Source organism: Herpailurus yagouaroundi, unplaced genomic scaffold, assembly GCF_014898765.1.
Source record: "Herpailurus yagouaroundi ecotype Mexico unplaced genomic scaffold, PumYag 200, whole genome shotgun sequence".
Lineage (NCBI taxonomy): Eukaryota > Metazoa > Chordata > Mammalia > Carnivora > Felidae > Herpailurus > Herpailurus yagouaroundi.
In genome coordinates this window covers 4,499,439-4,516,069 of record NW_024412431.1, presented here as the reverse complement: position 1 = coordinate 4,516,069, position 16,631 = coordinate 4,499,439, and the positions used below count along the sequence as shown (strand labels likewise).

Genomic DNA, 16,631 nt, shown 5'->3' with positions numbered 1-16,631 from the left:
ACCACGGTTCCTTCTGCCTGCCCCTGCTCCCACTCAGGCACACAGATGGAGCCTCCCTCGGGCTAGGTGTTGGGGAGAGGGTGGGGTGCAGAACAGAGTCCCCGTCCCACCTGCAGTGGGCACATAGCACGAGCAAGAAAAGAGCCCTGTGGTGCTTTCGGCCGCCGAGATTCGGGAGGCGTTTGTCACTATGGCAGGATGTAGAATACCGGGGCCGGACTACCTCGTCGTCGGTGTGCCCGGGCTAATATCTAAGCACAGCGTTCTCGGGGGTGTGATGTACACTCGCGTGCGTTTACGCCAGTTAACAAATACTCCCCTCTGCTTTCTTCCTGTCGGGCGTCCCCTTCGTCTCCCTGTTTTTGCATCTTGGAAAAGCCAAGGTATTGCAAAGCTCTGTTGGACCGCTCCTTCAAGCAGATGAGTGGCCTCTAAAACCCTGGGCACTGATTCAGTCGCCCTCAACCTCCTTCTTCCGAGGCCTTCTCCCTCTCTTTCCCTGATCCCTTAGTATCTGCTGCGGGGTCAAGGAAGTCCTGTCTCAGCTCGTTCAAGTTTTCATTCTCCCCCCCTTCGTCTTATTGTTCCCCACCTCCCCTTTGCCTGGTCATCCCACCAGGGAGGTTATACTCAGGTCCTAGAACCTGCGGGGTTTCTCTGTTATCTTTGGCTTCTTGCTTGCTTAGCCCCCCCCCCGGGACTCAGCTGTAGTGGCAAATTAACGAACAGCTCCAAAGCACCTCAAGCTTGAAGGCATTTCCTTGTGCTCACCTAAGCAGGATCCTGGAGCGATTGCAAATGTCCTGTGCCCTACTGTAAATCTCTCTCCTTCGTTGCGAGAGCTTCAGTCAGGGTCAGTGAAGACCCAAGCAGAAGGTCTTGGCTGAGGTTCCCTGGTGTTCCGGCCGTGCTGGGTGTTGTCGTATTGATTAAGCTCCTGGGACCGCCGCCAGCAGCCTCTAGGATTAAATCAATAGAGTTTGCAAAAGTAAAAGCTTCTTTTGGAGGCATAGAATATGTGGGTTTATTATTATTATTTTTAATGCTGAAGCTTCAAGGAGAAGCTTCAGAAGAAAAGGCCAGACAGACCCAAACGTGTGGGGGGAGGGCACGGGGAGCAGGTGAAGGAGTCGCATCGGGGGCTTGGGACTTTCTGGAAAGTCGGTTTGACTTGGGCTGCCAGCCCAACAGCCGAGAGAGCTGGAAGAGAAAAGACAGAAGATTGGAAGGCGCAGAAAGAGCTGCCCTGGAGATGTAGAGGGAAATGTGGACGTGGGTTAATTTGCTCGTTCAGTGAACATCGACTGGGGTTTTGCTAGGTGCCTGGCCCCGGAAGGGGTGCTGAGCATGTGATGGTGAGCAAATTCTATGACCAGGCTTCCTAGGAGGGGAGGTGGGGGGAGAGAGAGCCAGGAGAAGGTCATGTGAAGGCAGAAATAGAGGATGGAGTGATATGGCCACAAGCTGCGCAATGCCCAGAGCCCCCCGAAGCTGAAGGAGGCAAGGAAGCATCCTAGCCTAGAGCCTTCGGAGGCGGCTCTGTCTTCTCGGTAGCTTAATTGTGGGGTTCTGGCCTCTACGACTTTGAAATAATAGACTTCTGTTGTTTCAAGCCACCGGTGTGTAGTAATTCGTCATGGGAGCCCTCGGAAACGGATACACACAGTTCCGTGCGGTTGGAGGTGCCTGTGGGAAGGCACAACGGGACCCAGCTGTAGTAGGGAGGAAACGGGATGAACTCCTCCTTCTTCCCTCTGGTCTCCTGTTGGTGCTTCCCATTGACCAAACCTACCTGGAAAGCAGGAAGATGAGCCAGCAGCCAACCTTGCCTCTCCCAGGACACCAAGAAGAGTGATGAGTGGATAGATACCGGGGGGAGAGGGGAGGGCATAGGAGGATGGCACAACATATCCCAATGCACGAGGCCTTTAGGACGCGGATATGGGTAGAGAAGAGGTTAGCTAGGGCCGAGCCCCAGAGAAGACCAACGCTTCGAGACCGAGTAGAAAAGGAGTGGGAAGGGGAGGCAGAGGAAGACAGGAGGAAACACAAAAGGAATGTGTGGCCAAGGAATCCGAGCACAGAAAGGTGGGCCTGGGATTTGGCAGCCTGGAGGTCTTTGGTGATCCTCACTGGAAGAGTTTTGGTTAAGTGATGGAGGCAGAAGCCAGTCTAGGGGGGAGGGGAGGGGAAAAATCAAGGTGGAAAAGTGGGAGCAACGCGTGAAGCCAACTCCTTCTTTATGAAGGGGAGCAGAGAAATGGATTGGTGGCCGGAGGGAAATTTGGAGACAGAGGTGGGGTTTCTAATGATGGGAGGATATTAATTTCCCTAAATTGGGTCATTGCTAGCAGTATGCTCCGGTATGCCCTGGTATTCTCTCCCACCTAGGATGCTAGACTTGTCGAATTTAAGATCATGAGTTTAGCATCATCAGCCCAGATCACTGATCTGAAGCACGGGAAAGGCAACTGGTGTGGTTCATCCGGGGGCAGGCTCTTTCCAGGAGGGAAGGAAATGCAGGGAAATGATATACAGCCAAGCTGTGCAAGGCTGGCAAGGAAGGAGATGGAGGCAGGAGAGGGTGCTGGGCAAAGGTATTTTGAAGGTGGCTGGTGTCGCTTCTAGGCACGTGTGGCTGGAGTTGACAGCGGTTACTGATGAGGAGGTAGGGATGTTTTCCAGTGACTAAGAAGGAATGGACCGTTGTGGACGGTGGTCTTTCCAATGGAAATGGAAGGTCATAGAAAGTAACCGGCTCCACCAGAGTCTTGCTCTCAGCTTTTGTTTTCCTGGGGGCCTCAGCGTCTTGGACTTTGGACTTCCTGCTGAGCCCAGTGGCATGGAGATGTCTTGGCTTTTTCGGCACTTCTTGGGGCCCTTCTCCGTGGCCTCACTGGGTTTCCTTGGGGGCAGTCATGGCAGACCTCTCCCTGGGCTGGATTTCCCTTTCGTTCTTGGGGGCTAATTTGAAGCTGCTGGTGGTCCTCTTGGCCTTGGGGTTGATGGCCTACAGGGAATTTCCAAGTTTGCGTTTAAGCCAAGGGGTAGATGAAATGCACAGAGGAGACGCCAGGAAATGCAGGACTTCACTGCCCACTGCCCAGGGCGACAGTACAACACGTGAGGAGAAGGCCTCCCTGGACACAGGGGACATCCCAGGGAATGTGATTGCATGGTCGGGTTATTCATCACAGCTCTGCTTGTCAGAGAGACAAACTGGAAGCATTTAGGGGAATATTAAATGATGGGGCGTTCCTTCGCAAGAATACCGCACGGCCTTTTAAAAGAGGAAGAGACAATGTACCAACAGGGAAAAATGTGTCCAGTGTGGTGAGGGGCGCGGCAAGTGGTGGAACTTGCTTAGCACCATCCCGTTTTCATAAAAGGGAAAATGCAATGTCATACGTTTGCTTTCACTCATTCGGTAGTATTTATCGAGTGCTTGGTGTGTGATGGGCCCTAGATGCTGGGGACCCAGCTGAGAACAAGCCCCTGAAGGGGCTGACATTCCAGTAAGAGACCGAGGCAGTAAGACAAACAAATAAAATGTGTAGTTTGAAGCGATAAGTTGCTAAAAAGATTAAAAAATAGCAAAAAACAAAGAGGGAAGAGGGATGGTGATGTTGGCCGGGCGGAGACTTTAGATCTGGGAGCCCAGGGAAACGTCACTGGGAAGATGTTTTTGTACCACCTGATGGATGCAAGGGAATGAGCCCTGCCCGTGTTTAGGGGAAGAGTAACTCAGGAAGAGACGGCAGGCAGTATAAAGAATGCGTGTAGGGAAATACCTGAAAAAATAAGCAGCAAATTGCTAGTGGTGGGCTGTGGCCAGTGGGCTTAGGTACGGGCTCTTCACTTTTTAAATGACACGATATAAATTGTAAAATGGAAAAAAAAAAAACCACCCCATAAGCACGTATTCCTTTTATAACTGAACCCATTTGTTATTTAAAAAGAAAGATCTTGGAGGCTGTCTGGGTGGGGTTTCTGTTCATAGTTCATGGCTCAGAGGAGAGAATGAGCACGTAAACACATTATCGTGGAACCTCGGAGAATCTAGGAGCAAGAAAAGGAGCGAACCGGCAAGACTTTTTTTTTTGTTTTTTCTTGGTTTTTTTTTTTTTTTTTAATTTTTGAAGACAAATGGAAGAAATTTTTGAGAAATTCTATCATGTAATGTAATTAAACATTTTAAAGTGAATAGTTCAGTGGCATTTAGTATATTCTCATTGTTCCGAATCACCACCCTGAAAAGGAAATCCTGTTCCCATCAGGCAGTTGCTTCCCTCACCTCCCGGCAAACGTGAATCTGCATTTTGTCTCTATTAAGTTACTTATTTTGGGTAGCCAAGAGACTGGAACAGCCATCGGTGGGTGAATGGATAAAGGAATTGCACTGCGCATCCTTACAAAGGAATACTACTCAGCTGTAAAAAGGAACAAAGTGCTGGGACGCACAGAAACATGACGCTGAATGAAGGACACCAGACACACACACAAAGTCACTTTGTATAATCCCATGATGAGAGTAGGTGTTGATGGCCTCCAGTGAAGGGAAGAGACCGAGACTTACATCGGTAAAAAGGACCAGGAAAGGCTTATAATACTGGTCACTGCAATTGTAGTAAAAACAATAATTAAAAAAAATTTTTTTTAATGTTTATTTTTGAGAGAGACGGAGACAGAATGCGAGTGGGTTAGGGGCAGAGAGAGAGGGAGACACAGAATCAGAAGCAGGCTCCAGGCCCCGAGCTGTCCGAACAGAGCCCGACGTGGGGCTCGAACTCACGAGCCGTGAGATCATGACCCGAGCCGAAGTCGGACGCTTAACCGACTGAGCCACCCAGGTGCCCCTACGGTAAAAATAATAATGTAAGCATCGATTGCATGATCACAATGAGATGCACCCCATCTTCTGCTTTTGCAAACATGTTTTCTTAATATTAAATTCCATTGCAGGAACCAGAGTAAATTGTAACTAAACACTCAACATTTATTGAGCACGTACTGCAATGCCAGGTCCTGTTCTAAGTGTATTGTCCGTGTCCACTCATTCTGTTCTCACACAGCCCTATGAGGTAGGCACTACATTTTGTATTTTATGAATGAGGAAACTGAGGCTCAGAGAAGGAAGATAAATCTCCAAACCACGTCTGACTCCCAAACCCTTTTAATCACTCTGCTCTACGATTTCTCGTGCATGTAGTTCCAGTTTTCTGAGCAGAAGCATGATCCAGCTGCCCTGGGTAGACTTCTCGTTTTGGAACCAACGTGTTGAGAATCCTTAGATAATATTTAGAAAAACAAGGGCACCTGGGTGGCTCATTCAGTTAAGTGTCCATCTCTTGATTTCTCAGGTCATGATACTGTCATGACGGTTGTGAGTTCAATCCCCATGTTGGGCTGTGTGCTGGCAGTGCAGAGCCTGCTTGGGATTCTCTCTCTCTCTCTCTCTCTCTCTGCCCCTCCTCCCCTCCTCTCAAAATAAATAAACTTTTAAAAATGACACATCACACCTATTTGGTGTTGGGTTTTTAATTTTCTCTTCATCTGATTTTCCTGGTGACATAATGAATCTTTTTTTTTTTTTTTTTTTTCTGTCTCTACCCCAGATGTGAAGTGTAGACCTTTACAAATGTCGCAGAGAGTGTTAACACTTGACGCTGGGTTTCCTTGCTCTGCCCCAGGCTTGTACTGTCTGGGGTGGATGTGAAATTAAACTTCACCTCTTGTCGCTGGCCGCGGTGCTGAAAACATCCCGGGCAGTACCCAGAGTTGCCCTTGTTAATGTGTCCTCACCACTAGAGTCTCGAGCTGATCAGCTGGTGTAACGCCCTTTCCTAGGCTTGATTTTTGGTTGGTACTGTGCGTTGGAGACTTTGAACCCCGTGTCTGAGAACTGGAGACTCTTTGGGTTGTTGGAGGCTAAAATTTTCATTAATCTAACCCACTTGGGATGGGTTTCTGAGGGCATGGATTAGCATGCAATAGTTGATCGTTACTACGTTAAATGGTGGCAGTTGGGACGCAGGTGAGGTCTAATCCATTGGTCTCATCCATATGGTTAAGGCCCCAGGTGTGCCCCAAGTCCAGTTTTCAAATAAAGACAAAACTCTCCCCCTTCTAATGAGGGTAAGCAGCTGAGTGGCCTTTGGGGACCACCAGCTTACAAGCATGGATCTTGGGGTGAGCCCTTAGCTCTTCCGGTATAGCCTGTGTGATCTTGAGCAATTTATTTAACCTCCCCGAGCCTTGCTCTCCCTATCTGGAAAATGGGGCTTGCGACAGAACCCACCTTGTAGAATTGTTGCAAGGAATTAACTGAAATGAGTGTAAAATGCTTAGCACGATGTCTGCCCAGTGAAGCGCTCGATAAACAGCAGCTGTAATTATGGCCCCATAACAGTTTGTCATATTGCCGAGTTAAATGGTGGCATTTGTTTAGCGAAGCAAGGAATATGTCCTAAACCCATACATCGAGCACCCTGGTACCCCCTGCTCTTTTCCTGGTAATTGTGATGAGCACGGAACGAACATGAAAATAAGGTCCCTTTGGCTTCTCCACACAAGTTCAACTGCTTGGTTGACTCACTGAAATATCCGTTTCCTCAGAACATCAGGCAGACCCCGTCGTAGAGAAAAGGTCTTGACGAGTTAACAAACCTGATTTGATTTTCACAACCACCACAGGAGGCTGGGAATGAGATAGGGATGGGGCCTCACAAAGAGAAGAGTGAACGACTTAGACATTCTGCAAGGTCTTGCTAAGGGGCTGGAACCCTCAGCCAGGCCTACACTTTGCAGATTGATTTTCCTTGATGTTCTGGATCCCAAGAGCAGCTCCTGTTCGCAGACGCAGCCCTTCTTCCCTGGGAAGAATCACTTGGTCATTTTCAGTGTCACACGCAGCCCCTTGCTGGGGCCTCTGTGGGTCCTGATCAAATTGTGGGCGGAGCTTTGTGTATCTGCCCTTGCCTGCAGGGCTGTTTGCTATCCTGACTTCCACAAGCCATTTCAGGAGCCAGCTTTTCCTCCCATCAGGGATGCTTCTCTCCTTTCATCTCCTCTCCCCACATCCCCCCACCTCGGCCCCCCCCCCAGCTACCCGCCCCGCCCGCCTTGGCCTCTTCGGCTGGCTGGCTGATTATTCTGGATCCCGCTGACACAGGTGCTTTCTCCCCGAACCAATCCGGGAGCAGGAAGGCTCAGCGCAGCGAGCAGAGGCATTGCTCACCGCAGCTGTGAGTTAGAACCCAGGCTTTCTAAATTGGGAGGATCGGGCACGACTTGGGGTTGGGCTGAGAAAACCTCACCTCCCCCTGCCTGGACTACCTTTGACTTCTGCCTGGGGCAAGGCATCTGCTCCCGTGCCGAGAGCCCAGAACCCCATCTTTGTGTCTGCATGCCAGCCACATCAGTGCATATTTCAAGAAGCTGATTGTGTGCCTAACGTGCCCATCGAGACTTGGCATGCAATGAAGTGGGGGGAGAGATGCAAAGACCAGGACCTACCCTCCTTTCCTTCCTCATACAGGTGTTTATTGAGCACCTACTATAAAGCAGATGCTCTCTTAGGTGCTGAGAACCAAGCCGTGAGCAAAGTAGACAAAAATCTCTGCTGCCATCGAGTCTAGTAAGGCAGACAAACGGTGAACAAGATAAAGAAGGCAAACGGAGCAGATGTTTGACTGGGGACCGGGGCCAAGGGGGGGGGCAAGCAGGGCAAGGGGGTTAAGTCCTCAGTGGGGATGCAGCCTTTGAGGAAAGACCTGAAAGAAGTGAGGGAGGGAACCATTTGGGTCTGTGGGGAAAGCCTATTCCAGGAGAGAGGACAGCAGGTACAAAGGTCCTGTGGTGGAAAGTGGCTGGTGTTTGGGGAACACGGAGGAGGGCCACTGTGGCTGCAGCTGGCGGAACAAGGGGAGATGGAAGGAGATGAGAGCGGGGAGGTGATGCGGGCAGGTCATGCGGGGTCTCACTGGCTACCGGCAGGACTGGCTCTTCTTCTGAGTGAGATGGGGGCCGTGGGAACGCTGTGAGTCCTTCCATGTCAGTTAAGCTGGAGTTTTCTTTGTTGCATGCTTGTCCCATTTCAGTGCTGCTGTTCTGTCATCAAGATCTTGGGTTTCTTACCAGCCCCCCTAGCCTGGGTGAGAGCGGAAGGCTGGTCCAGGACTCCTGAACTCTCCTCCTGGGGTCAGGAAGTGGAGGAGAAAGAGGAGTCCCCACCTCTTTGGGGATGACTCAGAACCACAGTTACCTTCCCCCCCCCCCCCCACCTCTGAAACAGATCTGGGGCAGCATTTCCCAAACTTCGGTGTGCACACAGACCCCCCCACCCCCCACCCCCGCCGAAGGTCTTGCTAAAATGCAGCTTCTGACTCAGCAGGTCAGCGAGGGGCCCGGGACTTTGCATTCCTGAAGGAGGCAGCCGGTGAGGGTATAAGGTCAGCGTCGCGGGGTCCCTTCTGGGGCAGGTCTGTGGACGTTGGCGGGGCCTGTGTGTGCGTGGAGGGGGAAAGAGGTAACACCTGATACCCAGTACTGCCACGTTGGACGAGAAATAAGAAACAGAAATAAGGTAGGAGCGGGCAGCCTCCTCCTCTTCTCCCCCATGCTGACTAAGGCTTCATCACCATACCCAGAGGGCCCCGGCTCTGAAATCCAGGCGACACTGGGCAATTGAAACCCTGAGAACGCAGCCCAGAAAGATGCTGCTTGCTGCCAGTCTTCTGGGACTCTTCCTGGAACCTCAGCTCAAGTCTGATGGAAAGGAAGTCACATCCCAGCTGTTAAGGGGCAGGAGGCCACGTACCCCCTCCCCCCCCTCCCCGCCAGGAGGGAGCCGGCAGGCAGCTCCGTGCCGAAGCGGGCAAGGAGCTAGTTGGCGGGGAAGGGAAGGGAAATCATCAGATTCAAATCATGGCTTCAGAAGCCTCAGCGAGGGGAGGCCAGGGAAGGGCTTGGCGTTGCTTCTCTGTATACAAATATTGTCTCTTATTTTCTGGGCTGCAGGGTGAGGCAGAATGGAGTATTTGTGCAACACAGCCCAGCTTTGTTCTCTGTGCTCCTAATGACTGTCAGCTCGGAGGCAGGAAGCCAATCAGAGGCGCTCGTCGGCAGGGCCGGCTTTTGTTGGCTCCCCAAATTGCCCTGAGTGTCAGATTTGCTTTTCAGAGTGTGCACGGAGCGCAGCTCAGCCGCTGTGAGCTGGAGGCAAAGGCCGAAGCTGGTGACAAAGAAGGCCTGGTTTTCCTGGTTTACTTAGACTCTTGCTCTCGGGTTGTCTGTTTCAGACTTCCTTCTCCCCACCTGGGAAGTGAGTCCAGCCTATAAGATCCCTTGGTTTTATGGAGCTCCCCAAATGCCAGACCTAACTTCAGGGCCCAAAGAGGGAACGAGGCAAGTTAAGCTTCCAACATAGAAAACTGGGAGGAGCCCAGCGGTTTCACGTGACCAACCTCACCAACACCTGCTCTTTGATCCTTCTGCAGAACAGTGGGTTTCCGTGTTCCTGGGGGACACTTGGCACTATCTGGAGATCATTTTGGGTTGTCATAGCTGGAGAGGGGGGGATGCTCCTGGCATCCGGTGGGTGGAGCCCAGGGCTCTACTCATCGCCCTGCAGTGAACCGCAGGTAGGGGAGCTCTGCTCCAGAGTAACCGACACCCTATGGCTTTCCCCACCGACGTCCCATTTCCTTACACGTGACCCGCTTGTAGCCCCCTTCTCAGAGATTGGTCAGGGGTGCCTCTGTGGGTCTGGCATGAGGCGGGGAGGGAGACGACACATTCCAGCTCAGCACCTGATCAGCAGATCAGGCCTTCATGTGAACAGAAGCAGGACAGACCCTCCCCAAGTACAGACGCTCCAGCGGGACTCTGGCGGCCTCGTCAACCCACAGGAGCGTCCCCGCGATGCAGGAAGGGGTTTGTGCCTGGACAGTTTGTACCTCTGGAAATAGCCGCGTGGACAACCCCTTCCCTCTGTCAGATCTTGGAAGGTCGGCTTCTCAGACGCCTGCCCTGACCACCATATTGGTTTTGTGGTTTTTTTTTGTATTGAGGTGAAATTCACATGACCGTATTAACCATTTTTAAGTGACGAATTCAGTGGCATTTAGTACGTTCGTAGTGTTTCTTGGACACGATCTGTCTAGTTCCAAACCAATAAGCGGTCACGCCCCCACCCCTTCCCCCAGCTTTTGACAACCACCGGTCTACTTCCTGACCCCATCGATTTGCCTGTTCTGGACGTTTTACATGCGCAAAATCACACGCCGCGCGGTCTCTTGCGTGCGGCTTCTTTGACACCGCATTTACGCTTTTGAGGTCCGTCCACGCTGTGGCGTGTATTACCACTTCATTTTTCTGGCGGGGTAATATCCCGCTGCGGGGACAGACCACGTTGTGTTCGCCCGTTCCTCCACCGAGGGACGTGGGGGTTGTTGCCACCTCTTGGCCCTTGAGAGTATTGCTGCCATGAGCGTGCCTTTCGGTGCCCTGTTTGCCATCCCCCGGGGTGTGTCCCCAGGATATATATCGCTGGATCGTACGGTAATTCTGTATATATTTTTTGAGGAACCACCGAACGGTTGTCTCTAAAAAGCCTGCACCACTCTACGTTCCCAGCAGCAATGCACAGAAGTTCCAGTTTCGCACATCCTCGCCAACACTTACTGATTTCTGTTCTGTTTTGTTTTGTTTTGTTTCCTCTAGTGGCTACGGAGCAGTATTTCATTGCGTTTAGATTGGCAGTTCCCTAACAGCTGAGGATATTGAGTATCTTTTTGTGTGCTGATTGGCTATTTAAATATCTTCTTTGGAGAAATATCTATTCAGTCCACTTGCCCATTATTTAATGGGACTGTTTGTCTTTTTGTTGTTGAGTTGTGATTGTTCTTTATATATTCTGGATACCAGACCCTTATCAGAGATATGATCTGCAAGTGTTTTCTCTCATTCTGTGCATCGCCTTTTCACTTTCTTGATAATGCCCTTTGATGCACAAAAGTTTTTAATTTTGATGAAGTCTGGTTTATCTGTATTTTCTTTTGTTAACTCACGCTTTCGGTGTCAGACCTGACTACTGTAATTTTTTTGGGGGGGGGTGTATTTATTTATTTTGAGAGAGAGAGACAATGCAAGCAGGGGAGGTGGCAGAGAGGGAGGGAGAGAGAAAATCCCAAGCAGGCTCCGTGCTGTCAGCACAGAGCCCGACACAGGGCTCGATCCCATGAACCGTGAGATCATGACCTGAGCCGAGGTCAAGAATCCGATGCTTAACTGACTGAGCCACTCAGGTGCCCCAAGGGCAGAGATTTTTGTCTGTTTGGCTGTAAGGTGTGTCCCCACTGCCCAGAACAGGGCTTGGCACCCACTGGGGTGCTGAATTAATATTTGTTCGTTGGATGTTGGAGGTGCGGTAGAGGAATCACGTCTGCGTTTTTCTCACAAACTTACCTGCTGGGTTTTTAGAGCAGTGAAACTACTCCGTAGGGCATCTCACGGTGGATACGTCTCATTGTATACTTGTCCAGACCTCCTGAATGCTGGGCGCCGAGAGTGAACCGTGACGTAAGCTCTGGACTTGGGGTGATAATGATGCGTCAGTGTGAGGGTATTGAGTGTAACAAATGCTCTGTGGTGGTGTGTGTGTGGGGGGGTGTGGAGAATGGGGGAGGGGGCAGGGGGTGTATGGGGACCCCCCTGACCCTCTGCCGAGTTTTGCTGTGCACCTCAACAAGTTGGAAGGATTTTCCTTAATTCCTCCGTACTCCCTTTGAATATATGATTTTAGCCACCATCATAGCAAACTGCATTGTCCTTGCCCTGGAGCAGCACCTGCCTGACGATGACAAGACCCCCATGTCTGAACGACTGGTGAGTGATGTCTCCCTGTCTTGAGGGGGTCTCTCTTTCGCTTGAGAGGCAAGTTGCTGTGGCCATGGGAGCAGAGGGCAGAGCGGGCTCTCGGACTTGGAGTCAGGAGCTGGATCGTGAGCCTCCCACCTGGGACCCCTAAATTCGTGAACACCGATAATCTGGGGAGCAAGATGCCTTCACTCCTCACCCCCCAGACCTGAAAAACCTGGTGCCAGCCAGGAGGGCAGTGGGTGACGGATGTCCACGCTGGCCACAGGAACATCGTATGAGAAACAAAATTCTCGTGAAAAAGATCGGCTGTATGTGGGAATGGAGAGAACAGTGCAATGAACCCCTCCATGAACCCATCACCCAGATCCACAGTTGTCAAGATTTTGCCTTATTCGTGTCCTCTGTCCCCTTTTACTTCATCGGTTTTGTCTTTTCTGGCCAATATATATGTGTATATATATATATATATATATATATATACACATATATATATACACACGCACACGTACGTGTATATATATACACGTGTGTGTATGTGTATATGTATATATACATATATATATATTTTATTTTTTTAACGTTTATTTATTTTTGAGAGACAGAGAGAGACAGAGCATGAACAGGGGAGGGGCAGAGAGAGAGGGAGACCCAGAATCCGAAGCAGGCTCCAGGCTCCGAGCCGTCAGCACAGAGCCTCATGTGGGGCTCAAACTCAAAAACCAGGAGATCATGACCTGAGCTGAAGTTGCACGCTTAATCGACTGAGCCACCCAGGCACCTCTCCTGGCCAAAACATTTTAAGGCAAATCCCAGACAACTCGTCAATTCATTGAAGTCTTGCATTGCTAAAAATATGGGCATTTTCTTACATTACCACAGTGACATTTTTACACCCAACGTGATTTACAGTGGTTCCTTGGAATCAGCTAAGACCAGTCAGGAATCGAATTTTCGCGATCGTCTCAGAAATAGCATTTTGCAGTTGGTTTGTTCAAACCAGGATCCAAGCGGGGACTGGATTTTGTAACATCGCTTAAGGCTTTTAATCTAAAGCCATTATTTTTTTCCCTCCTACCCTTGACTTATTGCAGAAAGCAGTCTGGTTGCCCTAAGGAACGTCCCACATTCTGATGTTAGCCTGGTTGTTTGTATATGATGTCATTTGGCTTTGTTCTTCTGTTCTCTGTGTTTCCTATCATGGATGCCAGCTCTGGGGGTTAAAAAAAAAAAAAAGCTACTCATTTGGTAACTCTGCGGAGCTGTAAACTAGCACCAAGATCCTTCTCGATCCCCTTACCCATCCCCAAGCCCGCTGTTTCCTCTCCTGGCATTCTCACAGTGCAGTGAAAGAGACTCCTTTCCTTTCTGTCACCTTTTCAGAACCACCGTAATGACTCAAGGGTAGGTAGGGGGATGTAAGAATCCACTGATTCCTAATCCACAAAGTATGGATGGGTCTCAAGACATCTAAATTTTAATAGTTACGAATTCTCATGTGTATTCTAAAAAATGTCACTAACCCGGCAAACCTACGATTTCAGGACTTTTTTTTTTTTTTGGTTTTGCTTAAGATGAAGCTAAGTAAAAAGAGTCAACTGGAAAAATAGGAAGCAAATAGTAGCCTGGCAAGGAGATACGGAAAGAATCGTGAAGGCAAAATTCAAGTGACTGGAGCTTGAGAAACTTCGTAACAAATCGGAAAACATCCGTGCAGGGGCTCTGATGGAGCCGAGATTATAGCTTAATTTCAAAGGTTATAGACTATCAGCTGGAAACCAGAACTGGCAGGAGGTTTAGTGAGGGGCTGGTGGCCAGGGCACTGGCCATTTGCCAGCAAATGCAGAAGTGTTATTCCCATATTTTCACAACCTGAACAGCTGTGCTGGTGCATACCAGTTGAGAACCATCACGAATGTCAGATTTGGGGGTGAGGTTGGTGTACAGGGTCCAACCTTAAAGGTGTTGGGCGATGCGTGTGACAAACATTCCAAACCAGTCCTTTCCTGTAGAATTTTCTGCAGTGATGGACATGCTCTGGGTCTGCACTGTCCAGTATAGCAGTCACCGGAACGTGGCTAGTGTGGCTGAGACGCTGAATGTCTTGTGATTTCATTTAAATGAATTAAAAGTTAGGGAGGCCTGGGCGGTTGAGTCGGTGAAGCGTCCGACTTCGGCTCAGGCCATGATCTCGTGGTTCGTGAGTTCGAGCCCCGCGTCGGGCTCTGTGCTGACAGCTCAGAGCCTGGAGCCTGTTTCAGATTCTGTGTCTCCCTCTCTCTCTGTTCCTCCTCCCCACCCCCCCCCCCCACCCCAACCTCGCACTCTGTCCCTGTCTTTCTCTCTCAAAAATAAATAAACATTAAAGAAAATAATACAAAAAAAATAAACACATGTGACCAGTGGCTGTCAGCACAGGTCCAAGCAAGCAATTCTGTTTGGCCAAGTGATAGGTGAGGCTGGCCGAAGGGATAGAAGGAGGGTGCCTTCTCCATGCTTCGGCTTCCCTTGCAAGAGCCTTCAGGCAAGACAACTCCAAGCAGGATGCATTGGGGGACAGTGAGTGCAGGGGTGGGGTAGGAGAGGTGAGGGAAAACGGGTAGAGGTCTCCGGGTGGGCGGGGTCCCTGATCAGCCCACCCTCTGCCCAGCCAAAGACCTTGACCTTGACCTTCTCTCCCTTCCAGGATGACACAGAACCATACTTCATTGGAATTTTTTGTTTCGAGGCCGGCATTAAAATCATCGCCCTCGGGTTTGCCTTCCATAAAGGCTCTTACTTAAGGAATGGTTGGAATGTGATGGACTTCGTGGTGGTGCTAACAGGGTAAGTGTCGGATGCTGTGCCTCTTAGAATTATCTCGAACTAAGAAGACTGGGGACCCATAACGGTTGGCGTGTCAGGCTGGGCTCAGGAAGGGCTGAGTCCCCGTGTTCTTCTTCGATATGCGTCTGGAGCCTTCTCGCACCCACCTCTGGAGCCTGGCTGCCTGCGACGGCAAGATGCTTTCGGCCACAGTTAGAATTAGGGCTTAGGAGGAGCTGACAGCTTCCAAAGTGCTTTACGTGCGTTCTCATTCAATCTTCTCGACGACCCAATGATTCAGGAAATCTTAATACTCCCCTGTGACCACAGGGAGAGCCGAAGCGCAGATCTGAACTGGCCAAAGATCACCTAGCTAGCGGAGCTGGAATTTGAACCGGAACTCGAGTTTTTAGCAGTTGCGCGCACGTGGTCCTTCTGCTTCACTTAGCGACGCCTTTCTTCCGAGGCGGTCTTTATTTCCAGCCGGTAAATGTCTGTGGAGGACTTCTGGGGGCAACGGTTTGTGGTAGAACTGTGGAGAAAACCAGTCTAGGTAAGGTACAGTGACTGCCTCCGAAGGGTTTTCAGATCTGCGTATAGCGCACCGTGGTTGAAAGGTGACTGTGTATACGCTTTCCTCCAGGGACCGTCTGTGAGGCGACACGACCTGTTACGACAGCAACAGAAAAAAAAAAAAAACCAACTGGGTAATGTCTTACACACGGCGGACGTTTATTTCTCACTGAAGGTCCCAAGTGGTTGGTCCCTGTCGGCAGGGCTCTGTCCTCCAAGCAGGGATTGAGGGAACCCAGGCCCTGGCCACGCTGAGGCTCCTCATTGTTGGCCCACATCTTCCAAGGACTCTGTGCTTCTCTGCGTCACGGCACAGACGAGAAACAAGCAGGGACAGGGGTACTCGGGAGGTTTTACGGGCCCGGCACCTGCCTCTTCCTTTCGTATTCTTTCGGCTAGAATTTATTCACGGGACACACATGACTGCAGGGGAAGCTGGGAAACATCAGACTGCGCTTAGGAGGAAAGGGAGACTGACTTGGTGGGGAGCCAGTCAGTCTCTGTCGTGGACCCGAGAGCCCTGTATTAGATGCCAGCGTAGGCAATGCTGTTTCTTGTGAATTTCTGGCCCGTCGGCCCACCCAGTCCTCTCCTCCAAGCTGAGACTGGCTCTTGTCCTCCAAGACCCCTATTCACCGCTGTCCTCTGTGGGGTCACTGGTGTCCTCTGTGGGGTCACCACTATCCTCTGTGGGGTCACCCCTCTTCTCTGTGGGGTCACCACTGTCCTCTGTGGGGTCACCCTTCTCCTCTGTGGGGTCACCCCTCTCCTCTGTGGGGTCACCCCTCTCCTCTGTGGGGTCGCCCCTCTCCTCTGTGGGGTCGCCCCTCTCCTCTGTGGGGTCGCCCCTCTTCTCTGTGGGGTCACCCCCTTCTCGGTGGGGTCACCCCTCCTCTGTGGGGTCACCCTTCTCCTCTGTGGGGTCACCCCTCTCCTCTGTGGGGTCACCCCTCTCCTCTGTGGGGTCACCCCTCTCTTCTATGGGGTCACCCCTCTCCTCTGTGGGGTCACCCTTCTTCTCTGTGGGGTCATCACTCTCCTCTGTGGGGTCACCCTTCTCCTCTGTGGGGTCACCCTTCTCCTCTATGGGGTCACCCCTCTCCTCTGTGGGGTCACCCTTCTTCTCTATGGGGTCACCCCTCTCCTCTGTGGGGTCACCCCTCTCCTCTGTGGGGTCACCCTTCTCTGTGGGGTCACCCCTCTCCTCTGTGGGGTCACCCTTCTTCTCTGTGGGGTCACCCCTCTCCTCTGTGGGGTCACCCCTCTCCTCTATGGGGTCGCCCCTCTCCTCTGTGGGGTCGCCCCTCTCCTCTGTGGGGTCGCCCCTCTTCTCTGTGGGGTCACCCCTCTCCTCTGTGGGGTCACCCCTCTCCTCT

The 16,631-nt window shown here is 51.1% G+C and overlaps 1 protein-coding gene across 1 annotated transcript in view; it reads left to right on the top strand.

Moving 5' to 3' along the window:
* CACNA1A (calcium voltage-gated channel subunit alpha1 A) overlaps positions 1-16,631 on the top strand; it is a 270,223-nt gene that overhangs the window by 97,371 nt on the left and 156,221 nt on the right. The window contains exons 4-5 of the mRNA XM_040450093.1: positions 11,781-11,886; positions 14,564-14,703. Coding sequence (XP_040306027.1) covers positions 11,781-11,886; positions 14,564-14,703 — 246 coding nt within the window. The remainder of the gene's footprint in view (positions 1-11,780; positions 11,887-14,563; positions 14,704-16,631) is intronic.